Here is a 19,014-nt window from a genome sequence, read left to right as displayed (position 1 = left end):
GAACTCGAGTTTTGATAAAACGACTAGGTTCGCAGATGTAAACGTGGTTACAGGAGATTTTCAGATTTGGAAACAAAAAAGCCGCAAGGGGCCAAATCTGGGGAATACAGTGGACGGCGCAGAGCTCGCAGCAAAATCGCACTCCTGTGAGACGAAATGAATATTATTACTGAAGTCCGGATTATAAGCATTTTGCTTTTTTGCTTATAATTGGAATTTTTAGTAAAAATGCTTATTTTAAAGATATTATGTTGCTTATCTTTGTTTATTTTACTTCTTATGATAAACTATAGTGAAATTTTATGTTACTTCCTGTCTTAAGCAAAATTCTATGAAGTATACGAGCTATAAAACTCTAATAATTCAATAAACCATAATATTTTTAATCCCTTAGGCTTAGGAGATAAACAAGAAAACCCATCGTTATACCTGTCGTGTAATAAACTAATATTTGTCTGCAGACAACCCAAATTTATTATATTGTTGTAAAATAGTATCGCTACATTTGTCTAAATTTAAATACGCATCAATCACATCTGCAGATGTTGAAAGAACTTTTTCTACGTATAAATATATGTATACAGATAGAAGACATAGCTTTTACAAGAAAATTTTGAAAAACATATTATTGTTAATTGTTTTATTTTGCTAATGGCCATGAATTAAAAATATATTAATATGTTAATTATTTTTTATGATATGATTTTTTTTTATTATATTATAGCTTAACATTTTGGTAATTTTTTATTTATTGTTAATAATACGATAATTAAAAATAAATGTAATATAATGTTAATGTCCTTTATTCATATTTATATCATTATATCTATGTTTACTGACACGTTTTTTTAACCTTGCTTATTTCATAAAAACTTTGCCTATTTTTGCGACATTTTTTGCTTATATAAGTGCTTATTTTGATCTTTCTGTCATGCTTATAATCCGGACTTTAATTATTACCAACTTACCTTCAGAGATTCTAAATCCTTTTCCAATTGTTCATTCTCCGATTCTCTTTCTGATATAGCCCTTTTGAGGGCTTCGTTCGCATCCAAAGCGGCATCTAACTGGATCCTTAGCTGTTCTATACATTGGGCGTCTTCTGTACTATTACACACCAGAGTGGCACGTTCCTTCTCCAAATCATTTTGCAATGTCGTTATTCTGTCTTGCAACGTGTTTACTAGTTCAAGGAGCTGTTTCTTACAGGCTTTTTCCTAATAATGAAAAGTGTGTTTAAAGAAAGCTGTATACTCTGGGCTAATTAGCAAAATACAAGGAAAAGTTATTTACCAGCAATTTTATTGCTGGAATCGAATCTTATGATTGTATATATATATTAGTTATATAGGTATACAAAGTCCGCAGATAGTGTGCTACTTTTTTTTTATAAACAAAATGGTGCCCGAAAATCGTGTTTTTTTTTTAATTTTTGCTCTCCAACTCCAAAGATTTTAACTTTACACCAAAGACACCCAAATAAAAATTCACCGTAATTGAATTCTACATAGAGACGTGTTTTTCCCGATTTACTTCGACGAAAATTTTCCCCGCAAAATGCGGGGTTTTTCCAACAAAATCATTAATTTTCAACTAAAATTTTAGATAAGTAATTGTTTATCAATAATTAAATAACTTGGTAGTCTAAAAGTTCTTTTTATATAGATTATAATTCCAGAAGCCAATGGAAATTGAATGAACAGTTTAGCAACAATTGAATTGTTAATTAAAAATTTACGGTCGCTATGATAACCACAATAATTATGATACATAAAAATAACTATGATTTTTGTATAAGAAGACAATGTACCTATCTAACGTACTTTACAGAATTAAAATTAGACTATTTAAGCGGCCTCAGGAATATTTTAAAATTACAAACAATTTTTTGGCTTATAAACAAATTGAATGTCTCGGAAAATATTAAATTAAATTAAATCATGAAAACGGTATTGAAAAAAAAAAAGCGGCAGAACGCTTCTTTTAAAAGAAAAAACGTTTAATTGTGATGAGTGATTCCTGAGATACAACCGGTTAAAGTTGACCGGCATTTACGGCAAAGATATAAACAATAAGATCATAATTTTCGAACCATCACCTTTTTATTTTTATCCTTTTTCTTCACACCAATTTTCATATCTTTAAAATACTCATAACATATCTATATTATTATAATAAAAACTATCGATATTACTAGTGAAAATTGCCAAAAATAGCAAAATTCCAATCAAAAATCAGGTTGGTGAAAATGTAATCTCAAAGTTCAAAATCGGTATACGTTAAAAAAATGCATTTTCTCGGCTTCCCATGGAGCAATTTTCTTCATACTTTTTTTGTTCCCAAGTAACTCGAGTAGAGCCATCTAACTAACGCATTATTAAATGTCAAACTTGCTTTTGTTTTGTCATTAATAGATTTTTTTATTTATAGGAAAAGAAAACTACACATTTTTTCCAGTTGTAGACTTTTTTTAGATAAACTTACTACAAGTGTACCTTTTAACGTTAAAAACACAAATATTCTCATTTGAAAGCTATATAATTACACTAGTTTACAACCAATTTGCGACTGGAATGCAAGATGGTGTTTTTTGTTAATTTATTCTCTCTAAATATGATTAGGATGGTAAAAAGTTCCCAACACGTAAGATTTTTGAGTTATGATTTTTTCAAAAAAAAAATGAGTTATGATTTTTAAGTTATGAATATTTTACTAAAAATTTTTAAATCAGTCATTTGTAATATATCGGGGCGTGATCTTATCAAATTAACGTTTTTCCTAAAAGTTGTGAATAATTTGGCCACACTGGGATATCTAATGTCTACGAATAACACATTAACATTTAAATAAAGAACAAACCAAAGGTAGTCCTTAATCAGTAAACTTAACCACTTAAACTTATATAGTTCTAAACCATTTTAACGACTGTTACTCTTGCATGACAAAAGTGTCTGGGTTTTCAAGGAAGAACAAGCATAAAATTAAATATCCAGATATTACCTCAGCAATAAAATCGGTTTTTCATGGAGAAGATTTACCAGTTCTAGGACCTCGGCAAATCAGGAGAAAGATTTGGAAATGTATGGTGACAAAAGTGAATCTGATGATGTATCAGAAAATAATGATTTTTATTTTCCCGAAAGCGACGTAAAAGCACCTTATTGCATCCAAAAAGCCGAATTACATGATTTAGTTCGAGACCTTCACTTGTCCAAAGGACATGCTTAACCCATAGGCTCTAGATTAAAATTATGGATTTTTTTAATGGAATTTACTAGCCAGGACAACTTATAACATTTAAGAACTGTAACCAGGAGCTATCCTCGTTTTTTACTATGCAGGATAAAAGTGTGTTTGTGTTAATCCAAATAGTGATATGGGAAAATTGGGATATGCAAAAAATTGTGTACAAAAGACTTAATATAATTTTTGTTTCCAGTGTTGAAAGTGTTGAACTTATATGTATATTATAGTATATAAGAATTTTTATAATAAACAGCCATATTTGATGCATTCTATAACTCCAAATCTAATATTTCACATGACCAGACAATGTACGGTGGACGCATAAGCAGAAATGCGCGGCGCTTTAAGAAGAAGATAACTCAAAATATATACGTGGTGGAACATTTTGGTGTTTGAATTCGCATTCAGGATGCTTTAAACTCTGCGATACAGCCATTTTAACATCAGTCGCAACTTTTTTTTTGTTAATTTGTTGACTAGTGTTATTTAAACAATCTTTATTTAAACAAATTAAAAATTTTGGTTATAATAAATAAATAAATTTATAGGTGTGGATCCCGCGTATGAAAAAAAAGTTGATTAATAGCAAGCTGAAAATTTGTTAATAGCTCAAGGGTGTCTAGTCGGATAAACTTTGATATTTGGGAACACTGCAACAGGGGCAGTTTTAATTGTGGAACAGGTTAAAAATTTGGAATGGTCAAACCACGAAAACGGCACATTTATTTTGTCCGGCAGAACAGACTTAAACTCTCCGAACAGAGATTAAACTCTCATGCAAAAATCAGACTGCTATTTATCACCTGTCATAATTCCTTTCATTTGACACATTCTACATGTTCCACTCATTAAAACGCCCATTTGGTGATAAATAGCAGTCTGATTTTTGCATAAGAGTTTAATCTCTGTTCGGAGAGTTTAAGTCTGTTCTGTCGGACAAAATACATGTGCCATTTTCGTAGACTGACCGTTCCAAATTTTTAACCGGTTCCATAATTAAAACTTCCCCTGTTCCAGTGTTCCATATATCAAAGTTTGTCCGACTAGACACCCTTAAGCTATTAACAAATTTTCAGCTTGCTATTAAACTTTTTTTTCATACGCGGGATCCAGACCTATTATTATAACAACACAAAAGCAAGTTTGACATTTAGTAATACGTTAGTTAGATGGCTCCACTCAAGTTACTTGGGGACGCCCAAGGCGTCAACGCCCTTCGGTAGGGATCTATGGAGGAGTATCACTAAGCCGCAAGCCCTTATCCCTTGCCGTACCGCTCCTCCATAGGCCGATCAGACGCCAGTTATTCCAGACCAAGTCGTAGATTCTATTGAATTTTCTACTACGGCGTTGGCCTTTTATTAATTTCATGACCTGGCTGAGGCTCGAACCGTCAATCGCAAATCCACTAAACTTGTCGATCGACTGCGCCTCTGCCAACTGGACTGTCTAGACCGACTATAATAAATAAATTAATTTATTATGACAAAACAAAAGCAACTTTGACATTTAATAATGCGTTAGTTAGATGGCTCTACTCGAGTTACTTGGGAACAAAAAAAGAATGAAGAAAATTGCTCCATGGGAAGCCGAAACAATGCATTTTTTTTAACGTATACCGATTTTGAACTTTGAGATTACATTTTCACCAACCTGATTGTTGATTGGAATTTTGCTATTTTTGGCAATTTTCACTCGTAATATCGATAGTTTTTATTATAATAATATACGTTATGATTATTTTAAAGATATGAAAATTGGTGTGAAGAAAGAGGATAAAAATAAAAAGGTGATGGTTCGAAAATTATGATACTATTTTTATATCTTTGCCGTAAATGCAGGTCAACTTTAACCGGTTGTATCTCAGGAACCACTCATCACAATTAAACGTTTTTTCTTTTAAAAGAAGCGTCCTGCCGCTTTTTTCCAATAACGTTTTCATGATTTAATTTAATTTAATATTTCCCGAGAAAAAATTACTCAAATGTCATGATTTGTCGATACAAAAGTCAGATTACTACGATGTTATATCTTTCCTATCGACGGTTAAACTACAAAACCTCGTAAGTCGATTTTTGGTCCATTATTACTTTCTCATAAGTAAAATTTTAAGTTACAAAACCTCGTAAGTTGCATTTTTATGAGACAAAACCTCGTAAGTTTAATGATAGTTTAATATTTTAAGTAACAAAACCTCGTAAGTCGCTCTTTGACAAAAAAACAAAATTACTGAATTTTACTTAATGGTAATGGAATCGTTACCTAAAAAGAACCCTACACACACAAAACGAATAAATTGAATCTTACATAAAGACGCCAAAATGTTTTTCGTCTCCTCTAAAGTTACCTAAAACTGACTTACGAGGTTTTGCAGTTTAACCGTCGCTATACTGTTGTACGGAGTTGAGTCGTGGACTCTCACAGACGCCACCTGCAAGAAAATTGAGGCTTTTGAAATGTGGCTTTATCGTCGAATCCTAAAGATATCTTATACCGACCACATTACTAATGAGGGTGTTTTATTGAGAATGCAAAACGAAGAAGAGCTGTTAATCAAAATAAAAACAGCCAAAATCGACTACCTCGGTCACATCATGAGGAATAGTGAAAGATATGGACTGCTGCAACTAATCTTGCAGGGAAAAGTATAAGGAAAGCGGAGACCAGGAATGCGAAGGATTTCCTGGCTGAAAAATCTACGTGGTTCAACATAACTACTACAAATCTTTTCAGAACAGCAGTGTGCAAAGTACAGATTGCCATGATGATCGCCAACCTACGAAACGGATAGGCACTACAAGAATAAGAAGTATTAGATTAAACTGACGCAGGGCAACAAAGGGTACCTCCCCGTTAAGGTAGGCAGAATGCCCTCACTTTCAGAATTCAATTGTTTTTATTTTTTTTACGTTATATTTGATTAAAGAATATGGGCCGGTATTTCAATAGCTACTTAAGCTTTTGCTTAGCTAAGCCTGTGTCAAAAGTTAAGGAGAAGCTTAAGCCGGGTGCCGTATTTCCATCATTTCCTTAACTAAACTGATGGTCAACTGCAAAGTTAATTGGTTTGGTACCTCTGAATACGTCAAAATACCAAAACTAACTGTTCTGAGGTAAAAACCACTACTGTTGACGTTTAATTTTATCTTGTCATCGGTATCAATGTCATTTACTTCACTTAATTTTGTGTACATGGTGCATGTGTTGTTAGTTTATTTTATTGCCGATATTTTCTCTGGTTATATTGTTATTGTTATTTTGCATAAGCAATAGATCCGTCTTTGTATTTTTGTTTATTGGATATATTCCTTAAAATGTCAAATTCGAATGTAAGTTTATTTTTGTAAAATAAATATACCTACCAAGCATTGGTCTATTGAACAAAAAGAAGTATTTTCTTTTACTTCCTCGTATTTAAGTATTTACTTAATAGTAATTAAATAAAGCATTAAAGAAATGACTTTATTCAATTAATATTAAGTAAATACTTAAATATTTGTAAGTAAAAGCAAATACTTCTTTTTATTCAATAGACCAATTGTAGAAATAAATAATTTTCATGTGCCTACACCTTCCAAAAGTAGTAAGAATTTTAATAATCGTTATTACGATTAATAAATTAATAGATTAAGAGGATCGGTACGTATTTTAGGCTGCAATGCTATTCAAATGAGGATTCATTTTTTTCGAATCCTGAGAAAACTAATAAGTATTTTTGAAAAATTTAAACGCAGAATGAAAGATTACGTTATTAGCGAGGGCCGAAAGTCCCTGAGAACTTCTATAATGTTTATTTTAATAAGTTACAGGGCTGAAAAACTAAGAGAAAATTTAGTGTGATTTTTAATTTCAAATATTTCATTCAAAATAAACTTTTTATTTATTCTAAGGGACTTTCGGCCCTCGGTAATAATTTAGTCTTTCATTCTGCGTTTAAATTTTTCAAAAATATTTATTGGTTTTTTCAGGATTCGAAAAAAATAAACATAATGCCATGGTAATATTTTCCAAATCTATCTTTGTCTTACAACGCACTCAGCCGAATATAATATTGTCAGCATATATTGTCAGTCAGACACTGACAATCAGTGACAATTTTAAATATTTGACATTGCATCGGGAATATTTTGAGTTATTGATGAAATATTATTTATATATAGTGTATTTGATAAATAATTGATTTAAGACGTGAACTTAATAAAAAGTTATTTATTGTGTATTATTTGTGGAAGATCCAAGCAGAGAATACATCAGGATAATATATTCTGTGATCCAAGTATTTTTTGTTAAAGATGTTCAAAATTGTAAGCGTTCCATAACAATATATTATTAAAAAATCACTTTAATACTTTTCCTCTTTTCTCGATTGAGTATTAGTTTTTGTTGTACAAATAAATTATTACAATCACTGAATACATAGTTAGTGAAAAAATTATCACATAACTGAATTAATAATTTGCAATTATAAAAATAACAGTTATCCAAGAACATTCTAGTAATATTTACATATCCATACCAGTGTGAATTTTACTACACGTAATTTGCCGTGTAAAGACAGAAAAAGTAGGGATTCACGTAAAATATTTGCGAATTATGTACCCATAGCCTTAATAGATTACAGTGGAACCTCGATAACTCGGATTAATCGGGACCGCGGCCGATCCGGGTTATCGAAAATCCGGGATAGCCGGAGAATATGGTAAAAATTAATAAAATACGGTACACTTACAGATAAACTCCCTTAGAATTGAAATAACATGAAATATATTTATAAATATGCACAGTACCTACACATCAAAGTTACTAAAAAAAACACCAAACACAAACCTAAGCAAACTGAAGCCAACAATACAAGACACACAATACAGTCACAACGATGTTATGTTATTTAAGAACAGTGAAAACTAAAGACCATTGTTTATAAAAGAATTTTTTAAATAGTCTTTCCTAAACAATGCTAAGACAGTTTGAAATAAAAAGGAATAGGTACTATAGTATTTTTACTACAAAAGCGATATTACGTAGGTCAAAATTTTTTTTGCCGTGTTTATAATAAACACGGCAATAATGAAAAGTCACATTCTAATGTTTTGACAGTTCTCTTACGTCAAAAATTTTGACCTACGTAATATCGCTTTTGTAGTAAAAATACTATACAGACAGGTGCCTGTTGTTTCTGCGGCGTGTGCTATGAGTCATTTTTACTATTTACAAATTACACACATACACATTATCTCTCAAATATTATATTACATACATTTTTATTGTTGAAAGGTTTGTCTGATAATTAACTATTTTGATGGGAAGCCACAATTAAATTGAAAAATAATTTTATTAACGTTTCGACGCCCAAATCGGGTCGTTGTCAAAATACAAAATATTGAAAATCAAAATGTTTATCTGATGAAAATCGGTCCGGGTTAGCCGGACTTCCGGGTTATCGGGGACCGACTTATCGGGGTTCCACTGTATTTAATAATCTAATAATAACGTTATTACTCAAAAGTTGGTTTTCAAAATAACTCTCTAATTAATAATCTATAGAAATAACCTCAAAAAACAGAAAACAAATTTTAAGCAAAGGCTTAAACCAACTCCTGCGCGAGCTTAAAATTATTTGGTTTAAGCCTAGGCTTAAGCCTCAAATTGAAGTGGAAATACAGGCATCTAAGCTTAAGCAAAGGCTTAAAGTAAGCTTTGGCTTAAGTGAGGTTGGAAATACCGGCCCTAAGACTCAGCGCAATTTTAATCCGCCATCTCTCTCCCACTCTCCCTACCACCAAATAAAAATCACTTTTTCGTTTTTATTTATTTATGTTTTGGTGATATGTGATCAATTTAAAAATTAAGAAAAATTACACGCATAGTTTGGGCTTTTACGAAATATGTCTGTTTTTTATAGACCCCTAGGTTGAGTGTACATAACCTCAAAATGAATTTTTTTGGTTTTTTTTTTTGGAAACCAGCGTGATTGGGGATTACTGAAAATGATGGTTTTGTTGGTGGGGGGAGGGTGACGGATGGTAGGGACACCCTTTAGACTTTAGATTATAATCTTTGCTTACCTTGGCTAAAGACTTTTTGTAAGCCTCGACGTCTTGCACTTCCGAAATCGAACTCAAACTCTGGTCACTGACGGCGCTCATGATGTTGGAATCGATTTTGATAGAGTTGTCCAATTCCCTTTTGAGTTGGTCGGCGATTTCATCTACCGAAGTCGTCATTTCGTTGCTCTTGCACTGCATCAACTGGACTTTTAAGTTGTGGATCTCTTGGACCAGTTCTGCCCTTTTCTTCTGTTCCTCTCGGAGCTTGTTTCCCAGATCTATGATGTGCCCTGGTTCCTGTCACGAGATAACAAATTATAAACAAGATGTACGATAAAATGCCATTATTAGAGTCAAATGGGGGCCCACATGAAATTCGTTCATAACTGAAATACAGACATAGTAATCTAAATCAGACTCAATAATCGTTAAATAATAATTTTATTCATTAATCGTATTCTTTGAGTTGGCTGGACGACACTTGCAAATTAGAACAGTTAAAAATGTTTCAAGAGAAATAATTAGTATACAACAGGCAAATTTATCTACTTAAAATAGGGCCTTAAGAAGGTATTTGACAGGATCAAATTAAAGGACGTTATCCATATATTGTACTCAAGAGAAGTACCTCTAGGAATAAGTAAAACGATCAAAAATATCTACCAGAACAACACGATAAAAGTAAAAGTAGCAGAAGAACTAACTCACCAAATTGAAGCTGGCAATATGATATGACAGGGGGGAATGACAACTTACTGGAGGCACATTGAAAAACAGACATGTCTACAGATAAATAAGAAAAAAGACTGGAAAAGCTAAAAAGTAAAAGGAGGAAGCTGGGTGAACACTGACAGTCAGTGACTCTGACTTATAAAATAGAAAAGACTTAAAGACAAGGGCAAATGAAAACCAATATAACTACAAATCCGACACTTAAAAGAGTAAAAGCAAAAAAGAAAGGGAGAAAGGAACATACTATCTGTATAATCCAAGTATTTCATTTTTATATTAGAGAGTTTAGGCCTAAAGATAGCCCTTATTATTCCCCTTCATAAGGGTGGTGAAAAATCTAATGCTTGCAACTATAGACCTATTGCCTTACTACCGGTACTTTCAAAAATTATTGAGAGATTCATAAAAACCCGTCTTATGTCCTTTCTCATTGATAACATCTTATCCCAAAATCAGTTCGGCTTTTTAACTAATAAATGTACCACTGATGCCATGTTTTCTGTGACTATGCCAAAGCTTTTGATTGTGTAAATCACGAAATTTTGATTAAAAAGCTAAATTTCTATGGGGTTCGAGGTATTTCTTTGAATTGGTTCCAATCTTACTTGAATAATAGGAAACAACTAGTTAGTGCAAATCATACTGACTCTAGTCTCAAAAACATTGTATGTGGAATACCACAAGGTTCAGTATTGGGTCCTCTATTGTTGCTTATCTTTATAAATGACATCACTAACTTAAAAATCGATGGAAAAATTTTTCTTTTTGCTGATGATACCAGTATCACTTGGAGCAACTCAACTATTACATCTCTTCATGCAACTATAACTTTTGATTTGCTTACAATAAAAACCTGGTCTGACTCTAATTTACTCTCTTTTAACGTGGATAAGACAGTAGTATTATCCTATAAAAGTGCTCTTCAACCCCTGCTTGTTAATAACAGCTAGATCTCTACCGTTGATTCTGTAAAATTTCTTGGTATTTTTTTAGACAGCAACCTCAAATGGTCCCTTCATATCGATTTGTTAAGTAAGAAACTCGCCTCAGCCTGCTATGCTATAAGATCTGTTTCGAAAGAACTCAATTTAGCATCTTCTAAACTAACATATTTTTCCTTGTTCGAGTCTCATCTCCGATATGGTCTTCCTTTTTGGGGTTCTAGTACAGCTGCCCAATTAGATGTTATTTTTAAATTACAAAAAAGAGCAATAAGGTACCTGTTTGGCCTCAGAAAAACAACACATTGCAGAAGTTACTTCAAAGATCACGGAATTTTAACCCTTACATCTTTATATATTTTAGAAACTGTTTGCTTAATTCGTAAACGCATGCATGTCTTTCCAGCAAGGCCTCATCATGACTACTCCACCAGAAATTCAAATTTTGATGTCTATTTACCGATCCCGTCCTCTGAGTTAGTAAAGAAATCTATATTATATTCCGCAAAAAAACTATACAACCATCTTCCTTTACAACTCGAATCTGCAACATCTTTCCCCAAGTTCCGTAAAATGACAAAAGCTCATCTATCTAAAAGACCATATTATTCAGTAGAAGAGTTTCTTAATGACTAACTAAGAAATTACAGTAATGTACAAGTAACCAAACTTATCTATATTTGGGTGTCACATGCAGCAGCTTAAACTTATTAGTTCCTATGTCTATAGTTTACTTTGTTGTATGTTCACTTTGCAATTTCTATAAATTGTTGCAATATATCGATTTTGTTTTTTTTCTTTACTTTATTAACTTATATTTTGTACTTTTGTATTATTTTTTATATTGACGATTTATCAAATTTCAGAAAATTGTATTTGTTATTGTTATTGTTATTATTTATTTATTTTTTCTGACTTTATATTAAGCTTTGTCCATCAAATTTGTATAATTTTCAGTGACAATAAAGCATATTTCTATTCTATATATCTTAAAGTGGATTTCCATTATAAAGTTAATTAATACAGGTAAATAAACAATTTTAAAATTCATCAAACAATTTATGTGTGCTAAAATTGGTAATATCCACGTACCTGTATTTCTTATACATTATTTACCATTAACTTTATATAACATACTTTTTACATATTCTCAAAACAAAACAGTCGATTCGTTCACCAAAATATTATTTTCATAGATATTTAAAACAGATTATGTCACTATCTCCTATCAACACGTCGTGAATACGATTATCTCAGAATAGTCGCAATCAGTGAACAAAAATACGTGAAATTTTACAAGTTGACCTTCATAATGAAGCCCATAAATAAATTATAAAATGAACAGTAAATTAAGTAAAATTATTAACGTCAAAAATAATTGAATACTATTCGAAAATATTGCCACATATTTTCCGATTTTTCGATAACAGTACAAAAAACAGACAAATTTATTGGATTATTATTTGATAATACACAAGTACAGATACCCAGTAGCGTGGCTACAGCGGATGCCGTGGCAGCCTCAGTAATATGAAGGGGCGCCAAAATCTGTTGTTTATTTTTAATTGAAATTTTTTTAATTTAAAATTTATACCGGGTGGTAAATCCTAAAACGGGCCATAGGAAACTCAATGTAAAATTCTAAACTGTTGAATTCCTGCTTCCCTAATTATTTTACATCAAATGTCATGAGAGAATATTTGTAGAGAATTGAAATCTGTATTAAGAGGAAACAGTAGCGATCAACAGGTAGCGAAAACGCGTTCCAAGATTGCGGCTGTAATTTTGAATATTTTTTTTGAGATATTTGGCACACGTATTCGTAATATAATAAAGAATGGCGGTACAGAGCCCAATTTAAAAAATATATTAATATGTGGAAATTACCCTGTAATTAAATACAATATTAAAAAAACGAGCCTGTACCGCCATTAAGAAGAACAAAAAAATACACTTTCTTCAAATAAACTTTTTTATCCGATGCCTAGATTTTGTGTCATTTTGGAACTACTAATGAAATAAAGAATTTTAGTAGTTCCAAAATGACACAAAATCTAGGCATCGGATAAAAAAGTTTATTTGAAGAAAGTGTATTTTTTTGTTCTTCTTAATGGCGGTACAGGCTCGTTTTTTAATATTGTTTTAATTACAGAGTAATTTCCACATATTAATATATTTTTCAAATTGGACTATGTACCGCCATTCTTTATTATATTACGAATATGTGTGCCAAATATCTCGAAAAAATATTCAAAATTACAGCCGCAATCTTGGAACGCGTTTTTGCTACCTGTTGATCATCGCTACTGTATCACCTTAAAAACAAAAGTTAAAATTGTTCTACGATTTAAACGCATTCCAAAATTTTGAAAAATACATTTGCCACAGTAGGTATGTGTGTAAAAGTTAGGCCACACGTTACTATTTAACTAACAGTTCTCACACCATTGACTGGATAAAAAATCTCTATTATTAATAGATACTTTCTCCGCAGCTGAGGGTATCTTATCAACTGTATTGCTTTTAATGATAAAATAAAAATATTGATAGTTCAAAAATGTGAAAATAATAACTTCATTGTCACACATTATTGCACTGTGTGTGGCCTAATTTTGGGCTGAAAAACTGAAAAATGTATTACATTTTTACAAAATTTTGGAATATGTTTAATTCGTAGAACAATCTTAACAGTTGTTTTCAATACAGATTTCAATCCTCTACAAATAGTTTCTAATGTCTTTTGATGTAAAATAATTAGAGAAGCAGGAATTCAACAGTTTAGAATTTTACATTGAGTTTCCTATGGCCCGTTTTCCAGTTCACCACCCGGTATATACAGTTAGGGGCAAAATTATGAAATAAATTCAGTTTGAGAATTTATGAGAATTTATTTAAGAATGGTCAATTTTGAAGGCAAATCCCGAAACAGGTCGATTTTTATTTTTAATGTATGATTTTTTGGCGCATATATCATACTAGTGACGTTATACATCTGAACATGATGACGTACTTGGTGATTTTTAAATGAGAATGGGTGTCGTGTGATAGCTCATTTGAAATGTTATTCAATTCTGTTATCAGTGATATAAACCAGAACGTGATTATTTATACATACTTATACAGGGTGGCAAAAAGAATAATTTTTGAATTAGTAGAGATAAAAATAATAAAATACTAATACGCGAAAAGGATGTCAAAAAGAGATTGAAAAAGTACATACTTTCAACAGTTTATTAAATGAAGAATTTGGCAGAAACTACTCATCAAATTAACAAACGAGGAAGTGGTTCCAACAATCACTTCAAAAAATTAAGAAATGAAAAGCAATTGGGTCAGATGATATTCTTTGGTAAGTGTGGACATCATTAAGAGAGACAGAAACAAGTTGACTAACAGAATTTAATAAAATTATGGAAATGCTACAAATGCCAGTCCAATGGAAAAGCAGTGTATTGGTACCTGTTTAGAAAAAAAAGGAGATATTTAACAATGTACAGGCCGACAAGCGAGACCTGGCGGGTGACCTTGCGTGAAAATACACAACGAGAAGGTCACCCGCCAGCTATCGCTTGTCGGATTGTACAACATTCTTCTTCTTCTTCAGGTGTCATCTCCGCTACGGAGGTTGGCAATCATCATAGCTACTTTAATTTTTGAGGCAGTAGCTCTAAATAGTTGTTTTGAGCTGCATCCAAACCATTCCCTCAGGTTCTTCAGCCATGAAATTCGTCTTCTTCCGATGCTTCTGCCATCTATCTTTCCTTGCATTATGAGTCGCAGGATGCCATACTTCTCGCCCCGCATCACATGTCCGAGACACTGTAGTTTTCTTTCTTTAATTGTGAGTTCAACTTCCTTCTCTTTACCTATTCTTCTCAGTACTTCATTGTTCGTAACTCTATCTACCCAGGAAACCCTAATAATTCTTCTATAGGTCCACATTTCAAAGGCGTTAAGTCGTCTCATTGTCTCTACATTTAACGTCCATGATTCCACTCCATAGTATAGTACACTGTATACGTAACATTTTGTTAGGCGTACTTTAAGAGCTAATGTTAAATCTTTGCTACATAGGACCTTTTTCATTTTCATAAAATTAGAACGTGCTTTTTCGATTATGACTTTGATTTCTGCAGTGTAGTCATTATTTTCTGTTATAAGTGTTCCTAGGTAAGTGAACTTTTTTACTCTTTCGATCTGTTGGCCCTCTACCATTAAGATTTCGTTAGTATTATGGTTGTTTTTACTAATTTTCATAAACTTTGTCTTTTTGATATTAAGAGAGAGTCCGTACTCCCTACTACACCTTACTACTTTACACATGAGTCTTTGCAGGTCTTGTAAACTATCGGATATTATTACTGTATCATCTGCATATCTGATGTTGTTAACTAAGACTCCATTTACTCTTATGCCGACTGTTTCATCTTCCAGAGTTTCTCGCATTACCTCTTCAGAATAAGCGTTAAATAATAGAGGTGATGGTATGCAGCCTTGCCTGACTCCTCTCTTTATTTCCATTTCTTCAGATGTTTCTTTTTCAATTCTTACTATTACTCGCTGATTGTAATAGAGGTGTGTTATTAGTCTTAAATCTCTTTCATCTAGGTTTTTAGTTTTCAGAATTTCCATGAGTCGATCATGTTTTACTTTATCAAACGTTTTATTGTAGTCTATAAAACAGACGTAAAGAGGACGGTTAACATCCAAACATCTCTGTGTCAGCACGTTAAAGGAGAATAATGCCTCTCTGGTACCCATACCATTGCGGAACCCATATTGAGTGTCACTAATATCCAGCTTCAGTTTAGAGTGCATTCTGGCGTGGATAATTTTCAGCAGAATTTTCTAGGTATGTGACATTAAGCGTATATGACAACATACATGGTCATAAAACAACTTGGTCACACTACGAAAATATGGGAAAGAGTAATTGATAGACGGATACGTGAAGAAACCGAAATATCCAATAATCAGTTTGGCTTTATGCAAGGCAGATCAACAACAGATGCAATTTTCATTATACATATTATGTCCGTTGATGGAAAATACAGGAATAAAGAAACAAATGCTCATATGGGATTCTTTGACCTTGACACGGCATAGGATAGAGTTCCTCGAGAGATTCTGTGGTGGGCACTCAATAAGAAAGGAGTCCCCGGTAAATATGTGAAGATTGTGAGAAACATGTATGAGTGACAATTAGTATTAGGATAGGTGTGGGAGAGATTGATAAAATTCATGAGAAAGTAGGATTGCAACAAGGCATGGCGCTTACTCTTTACTTATTATTGTTATCAGTAACTTTCATGAACGTAGCTATCTCGCTGCTTTCTGTAGTTCTTAAAAAATTCAATATAATTTCAAAATTAAACTCACAAAATTGTCTGGCCGAAAAATTGAAGCGAACCATTAAAACTTACTTTTTTGTGCTCTTTTCAAATATGCAAACAGATTTTCAAAATTTGAATATACAGGGTGTTGTTTTAAGGTCACAATTACTTTATAATTTTTTGTTAATCCGGACCTGGATTTTCCTTATGGTTAGTATGTCGGTCGTTTGGGTTTTGAATGTGTACCAAATATCAAAAAAATATACAGGGTGGTTCTAAAGTATGTCTAGAACCGACTCGGTGACCTCTATTTACCGTTAAAGTATTTCCATTTCCCAATGAAACACCTTGTATACAAAAATCTACCATCTCGATAAATTTGCGTTGAGGACCAATACCAAGTAATAAAAATAGAATATAGCTCACCTGTATTTTACTCTTAATCGATACCAGATTGAGATGAACCTGTTGATGATCTTCGACCATTTGTTTTATAATTTTTTCTCTTTCACCCAATAATTCCGTCAAGTGATTTTTTTCCTTGGTAAGTTCGTCGATTTTGGACTCATTTTCTTTTACTTCCTTTTCCAGCTTTTCCATATTTTCGCCTATTTCTTGTTTATATCTGGAAATGTTGATTTTTGTAATAGACGTATTTTTAATAGACATTTTTGGGAAAAGTTATTTACCAGCAATTTTATTGCTGGAATCGAATCTTATGATTGTATATATTAATAATATAGGTATGCAAAGTCCGCAGATAGTGTGCTACTGTTTTTATAAAAATTTTCCTTAATTAAATTCTGCATAGAGACGTGTTTTTCCCGATTTACTTCGACGAAAATTTTCTCCGGAAAATGCGGGTTTTTCCAACAAAATCTTTAATTTTCAACTAAAATTTTAGATAAGTAATTGTTTATCAATAACTAAATAACTTGGCAACATAAAAGCTCTTTTCGCATACATTATAATTACAGAAGCCGATGGAAATTGAATGAAGAGTTTAGCAACAATTGAATTGTTAATTAAAAATTTACGGTCGCTATAATGCCCACAATAATTATGATACATAAGAATAACTATGATTTTTGTATAAAAAGATACTGTACATATCTAATGTACTTTACAGAATTGAAATTGAACTATTTAAGCGGCCTCAGGAATATTTTAAAATTATAAACAATTTTTTGGCTTATAAATAAATAGAATATCTCGGGAAATGTTAAATTAAATTAAATCATGAAAACGGTATTGGAAAAAAGCGGTTTAAGTTCAAAATCGGTATACGTTAAAAAAATGCATTTTCTCGGCTTCCCATGGAGCAATTTTCTTCATTCTTTTTTTGTTTCCAAGTATGTAACTCGAGTAGAGCCATATAACTAACGCATTATTAAATGTTAAACTTGCTTTTGTTTTGTTATAATAAATTAATTTATTGATTATAACAAAAAATTTTAATTTGTTTAAATAAAGATTGTTTAAATAATTATACAGCTTTCAAATGAGAATATTTGTGTTTTTAACGGTAAAAGGTATACTTGTAGTAAGGTTACCTAAAAAAAGTCTACAACTGAAAAAAATATGTAGTCTTTTTTTCTTATAAATAAATTAATCTCTTATAACAAAACGAAAGCAAGTTTGACATTTAATATGCGTTAGTCAGATGGATCTACTCGAGTTACTTGGGAACAAAAAAAAGAATGAAGAAACTTGCTCCATGGGAAGCGGAGAAAATGCATTTTTTTAACGTATACTGATTTTGAACTTTGAGACTACATTTTCTCCAACTTAATTTTTGATTAAAATTTTGCTATTTTTGGCAATTTTCACTCGTAGTATCGATAGTTTTTATTATAATAATATATGTTATGAGTATTTTAAAGATATTAACATTGGTGCGAAGAAAGAGGACAAAACTAAAAAGGCGATGCTTCGAAAATTATGATCCTATTGTTTATATCTTTGCCGTAAATGCCGGTCAACTTTGACCGGTTGTATCTCAGGAACCACTTATCACAATTAAACGTTTTTTCTTTTAAAAGAAGCGTCCTGCCGCTTTTTTTCCTATTTGTATATAATCCAAAAAATTGTTTATAATTTTAAAATATTCCTGAGGCCGCTTAAATAGTTCAATTTAAATTCTGTAAAGTACATTAGATATGTACAGTGTCTTTTTATACAAAAATCATAGTTATTCTTATGTATCATAATTATTGTGGTTATTATAGCGACCGTAAATTTTTAATTAACAATTCAATTGTTGCTAAACTGTTCATTCAATTTCCATCGGCTTCTGGAATTATTATATATACGAAAAGAGCTTTTATATTACCAAGTTATTTAATTATTGATAAACAATTACTTCAATCTAAAATTTTAGTTGAAAATTAAAGGGCATTTTCCGGGAAAAATTTTCGTCGAAGTAAATCGGGAAAAACACGCCTCTACAGAATTTAATTACGGTGAATTTTTAATTGGGTGTTTTTGGTGTAAAGTTAAAATCTTTATAGTTATAGAGCAAAAAATTGAAAAAAAACACGATTTTCGGGCGGCATTTTGTTTATAAAAAAAGAATCACATTATCTGCGGACTTTGCATACCTACCTATATTATTAATATATACAGTCATAAGATTCGATTCCAGCAATACAATTTCTGGTAAATAACTTTTCCTTGTATTTTGCTAATTAGCCGAGTAATTGTAGAATTATCTCG

At 31.7% G+C, this 19,014-nt stretch overlaps 1 protein-coding gene across 4 annotated transcripts in view; it reads right to left on the bottom strand.

Annotated features, from left to right (window-relative positions):
- LOC114336636 (golgin subfamily A member 4) overlaps positions 1–19,014 on the bottom strand; it is a 142,247-nt gene that overhangs the window by 29,129 nt on the left and 94,104 nt on the right. For all 4 annotated transcript variants that reach the window (XM_050658063.1, XM_050658066.1, XM_050658067.1 and 1 more), the window contains 3 exons: positions 16,726–16,924; positions 9,312–9,590; positions 969–1,217 (listed from right to left, as the gene is read on the bottom strand). In XM_050658063.1, the coding sequence (XP_050514020.1) occupies positions 969–1,217; positions 9,312–9,590; positions 16,726–16,924 (727 nt within the window). The remainder of the gene's footprint in view (positions 1–968; positions 1,218–9,311; positions 9,591–16,725; positions 16,925–19,014) is intronic.

This window comes from Diabrotica virgifera, chromosome 8 (genome assembly GCF_917563875.1).
Source record: "Diabrotica virgifera virgifera chromosome 8, PGI_DIABVI_V3a".
Lineage (NCBI taxonomy): Eukaryota > Metazoa > Arthropoda > Insecta > Coleoptera > Chrysomelidae > Diabrotica > Diabrotica virgifera.
This window is presented reverse-complemented; position numbering and strand designations above follow the sequence as displayed.